This window comes from Rhinatrema bivittatum, chromosome 1 (genome assembly GCF_901001135.1).
Source record: "Rhinatrema bivittatum chromosome 1, aRhiBiv1.1, whole genome shotgun sequence".
Classification (NCBI taxonomy): Eukaryota; Metazoa; Chordata; class Amphibia; order Gymnophiona; family Rhinatrematidae; genus Rhinatrema; species Rhinatrema bivittatum.
This window is the reverse complement of record NC_042615.1, coordinates 94,116,419-94,120,719: the sequence shown is the minus strand read 5'-3', so window position 1 is coordinate 94,120,719 and position 4,301 is coordinate 94,116,419. Positions and strand designations below refer to the sequence as shown.

At 41.4% G+C, this 4,301-nt stretch overlaps 1 protein-coding gene across 1 annotated transcript; it reads left to right on the top strand.

The window, feature by feature from the left end:
* Positions 1-593: 593 nt before the first annotated feature.
* Positions 594-3,554, top strand: HMGB2 (high mobility group box 2). The gene is given in 7 exon segments (XM_029575608.1): positions 594-750; positions 1,670-1,841; positions 2,302-2,450; positions 2,525-2,562; positions 2,565-2,675; positions 2,678-2,697; positions 2,940-3,554. Coding segments are annotated over 6 exon segments (624 nt in total). The 5' UTR covers positions 594-750; positions 1,670-1,691; the 3' UTR covers positions 3,096-3,554.
* Positions 3,555-4,301: the final 747 nt, after the last annotated feature.

The window sequence follows — 4,301 nt, the reverse complement described above, 5'->3', positions numbered from 1 at the left end:
ATACTCAATATAAAAGCACGTAGAAGAAAGCTTTCCGCAAATTATAGCTTATGCTACACAACGCGATCAGCAATCCAAAGTCAACCACAAGTAGAAATTACAATATTTTAAATCATAAAAGCTAGAGAAATTACGAGCGTCAAAAAAAAAAAAAAGTAACGCACGCAAAGGAGAAACAAGATCATATGACTTAATACAATCACCAAAATCAGATCCCCCTCACAAGCAAACCGCTCTTTCGCGATACCTTTATTTCCATTCCTAGCTCGTTTCTGTTTATGCCTTTTTGTATTTCAAATCACGCTAAGCTGTCCACTTCTGACCAATCCGAACCCGGCTATACCGTGACGACCAATCAAGCCGAGTCCCGCCAATTTAAAAAATGCCGCCATCCACCAATCCACGCCCACTTCTTCCGTACGCTCTTAACCAGTTCGAACGGGTAAACAGGCTAACTAAGCAAGGCTCAATCTAACTTGCTGGGTGGCCTTGTGACGTCTTTAGACATGGCGGAGGGCCAATCTGGTTTCTCTCCAAGGGAAAGAGGCGGGTACTTTTCCGGTTTGAATGGAAGGAATAAAACAATAAGGCACCAGTGGGCGGATATTTGATGAGTAACTATTAAGCTGCTGTGGCCGGGAGCGTTGTGGAAAACAAGAGACTGTATTACGCTGGTGCTATACCAGTTTACGGCGGGAGTGGACTAGAGTGAAGAAGAGATAGGAGTAACTTCTTCCTACAGCGCTTCCTGTGAGTTCTAATTCTTTGCAAGTATTTTTTTTTTTTATTATTATTATTGTTTTCTCTGTCGGTTTAGATTTAGGGGCGGGCGAAACTTTATCCGACGGTTTTGGGTAATCTATTTCTCTTTTAGAGAAGCGGATTCAGGGGTTTATCGTTGCTTGCGTTATGTACGGGAATTCGCATCCGGTGAGGACGCGGACGGAGAGTCTGAAACTTTCCTTCTTGAAGGACGTGGGGCGCGTTCGTGCGTGCGGAGCTCCGCTCTTTTCCCTTCCGCTTCGCTCTGGCTCGCTTTTAGGGACTTTACCGTACGCCTTTTTATAGTAGCTTGAGGCGCGTTACATTCAGGTACTTGGAGAAGGGGGAGCAGCGGCCTCTTGCGAGGGTCTCGCGGGTGGGTTTAATGTCGACCCAGCGCAGGGGTTTGGATGTTTTTCACTAACTTTTTTTATTTATTTATTTAATTGACGCCATGATTGCCCGCATGGTAGGGAGGAAGTGGGGTCTGCTGCGCAGAAGTTGGCTGCTGCAAGTTCGCCACTTGTGATAGCAAACTCTTCCAGTTCTTTGCGCTTGTACATCCGCGCCTTTTTAGACCCGGATTAATACTTGACGTGGGTATCTTTTTTTTGTTTTTTTTTTTGTTTTAGACGATCTACCTAAGGGGGCCTCACCCACTTTTTTTTTTTTTTTTTTGGCGGCTTTGGGCGGGAAAGCGGGTATGGGGACGGGGTGGGGAGCTGTTTGCCTCCATGTTCTGCGACGGAGTGTGGGAGGGCGATGTTTCTCAAGAGCCAAGTACGGCGAAGTAGCCGGTATGTAAAAAGGCAGGGAGGTGGCCAATTATTTGCGGGAAGCCGCTGAGCTACTTCCGCCTGGCAAAGGGGACGCCATGGATATATATTGTCTTATTTTCCGCCCCCAGAGGTGAAACTCGATTCTGCACAATGGGTAAAGGAGATCCGAATAAGCCGCGGGGTAAGATGTCCTCTTACGCCTTCTTCGTGCAGACGTGCAGGGAGGAGCACAAGAAGAAGCACCCGGACTCCTCGGTCAACTTCGCCGAGTTCTCCAAGAAGTGTTCTGAGAGATGGAAGGTAAGGGCTCTAGCCGACGAGTGGCTGAAAGCTTTCCTGCATGCCTTGGACAGCTTTCCTTCTAAAGCGTCTTTTACATTTGTTATGAATGTGGACCTTTTTTTTTGGGTAAACTTTCTACTGTAATCTTCCTCTTTGGAAATGTTGCGGCCTCCTGCTGGCTAGAAAATTATCAGCATATCTGCACTGGACTTATTTATTTGTTTAGCCGTTTTAAATACACCATTTTTATACTGAAGAGATGTGTGCGTTATAAACCTGAAACAATCCTGCTGTAAATTCCCAAATATTAAGAGATTGATAATCGGTAATTCCTCTTAATGGGAGTTTGGAACATGCAACTTTAAAGTTTCTATGGAAATAATTGACTTTGAGCATATTAAGTTTTATCTGCCCAGGTTGGTGGGGATTGCATGCTGTTTCAGTGTCTTAACTTTTTAAATTTTTCTCTGTATTTTAGACAATGTCTGCAAAGGAAAAGGGAAAATTTGAAGATCTTGCAAAGAATGATAAAGCTCGTTATGATAGAGAGATGAAAAATTATATCCCTCCTAAGGGTGAGAAGAAGACAAAGAAAAAGAAGGACCCAAATGCACCAAAAAGGCCACCGTAAGTAATTTTCTACTGTAACAACTTAATTCTACCTCAAGCTTTTGAGCCTAGTATCTATTTTTTCTTTTCAGTTCTGCTTTCTTCCTCTTCTGCGCAGAGCATCGGCCAAAATCAAGAGTGAAAACCCAGGCTTATCAATTGGAGATACTGCTAAAAAGTTGGGTGAAATGTGGGCAGAGCAAAGTGCCAAAGACAAATTACCACACGAACAAAAGGCAGCAAAACTAAGGAGAAATATGAAAAGGTACTCTTTAAACTTTGCAGTTTCTAAATTATGGAAACTGCATCTTTTCAGTTTAAAAGATGATGGGGGAATGGTTTTGGGCTCCTTAAAGTATGAGTGTCTGGGGGAGGGTCCTGTGTGGCCTGTAATGTCTTGCCACAGTACATGAACTGTCAATGAGCATGCATTACTTTAGTTCTATAGTTAGATTTGTGAGAAGATTTGGGAAAGTTGCTAGTTGAATTTTTGTTTTGATATTTCAGGAGATTGCAGCATATCGTGCCAAGGGTAAAAGTGATTTTGGAAAGAAAGCTCCTGGTAGGCCTACAGGATCTAAGAAGGTGTTAGAACCAGAAGATGATGAAGATGATGAAGAGGAAGAAGATGAGGAGGATGAAGAGGAAGAAGATGATGAGTGAACTAAATCCCTGCTGTAAAGATTGTGCTGGAATTCAGTTGTTTTGCTGAGAATGTGAACTCGAGTGCAGCTCATTTGTTGGCTTTGATATAAAAACTGTACAGAATTGTGTATAGGTAATATGATTCTCTAGGGAAAAGCCTATATTTTTAATGTAAGTAGTAATGGAGGGGCCACCTTGGTAAGAGCTGATGTGTAATGTTTCTGTGTATTTAAAGGATTTTGAAGTTTTAAGTAGCATAGCCTGCTGATTTAAAACAATAAAACCTAGGAGATCATGTAATAGCAGATTTTTTTTTTTTTTTTTTTACATTCTGGTAGGTTGATGCATTCTGTCTTCTAACTTTTTTTTAGCAATTTTGTAATAAATGTATATTACTTTTGAAAATGTCATCTGGTTTCTAATCAGAGAATGCTTTAGCTACTTGTGGTGTCATTAAACTTAAAATTCCCCTCTTTAGTTCTGTTTTTGTTACATTCTGTAGATGTGCATAATGGCCTATTATACCGCTTCTTGTAAATAGAAGTGCTGCTGTGGCCCTTGGCCCAGGATCTTTCACTACACTAAGATAGCATAGAAAGTTTAACTAGTACCCATGTGCTAACAATGCTGCTGTTGTACCTAAAACCATGGTGTGGGGGAGGTGACGATAAACAGGCATAATATCCAAAATTCTATTCCTATTTTTCTGGTTCTTATTGAAAAATCCAGTTAATATTTGAACTATAATCTTCTAACTTGTTCACTAGACCTGGTTTTGTTCTAAGTTAGGCAATGGTTAGGCTAGTAATGAGCAAGGAACTCCTGTAAACAGCCCCCGATGTAGCTTCTCCCTGATATGAGTAAACTAAGTACTACAAGTGAGTCAGATTTTCAGGCTATCCACACTCAATAGACATAGCAGATTTGCATGCAGTTCTTGTAGCTATTTTGAAAACCAGACTGCCTAGCAGTCAGTTCCTTTTATAAAAGTTATTTGGCACATACCTTTCAATAAAATAATTTTGGGTGGCTAATGTGGTACTCTTAACAAAAAATAAAACTTCTATAGCAGCTAAGCATGGCATATATGTGATTGGCAAACAAGCATGAGTGGGTTGGTTCCTTTTGTGGCTAGATTATAGGTTCCTGAAGCTGTAGCCCATCAGGATAACCATACTGAATATACATGGAGTTTTCATTTCCTCTTTATCCTGCCCAAGATGC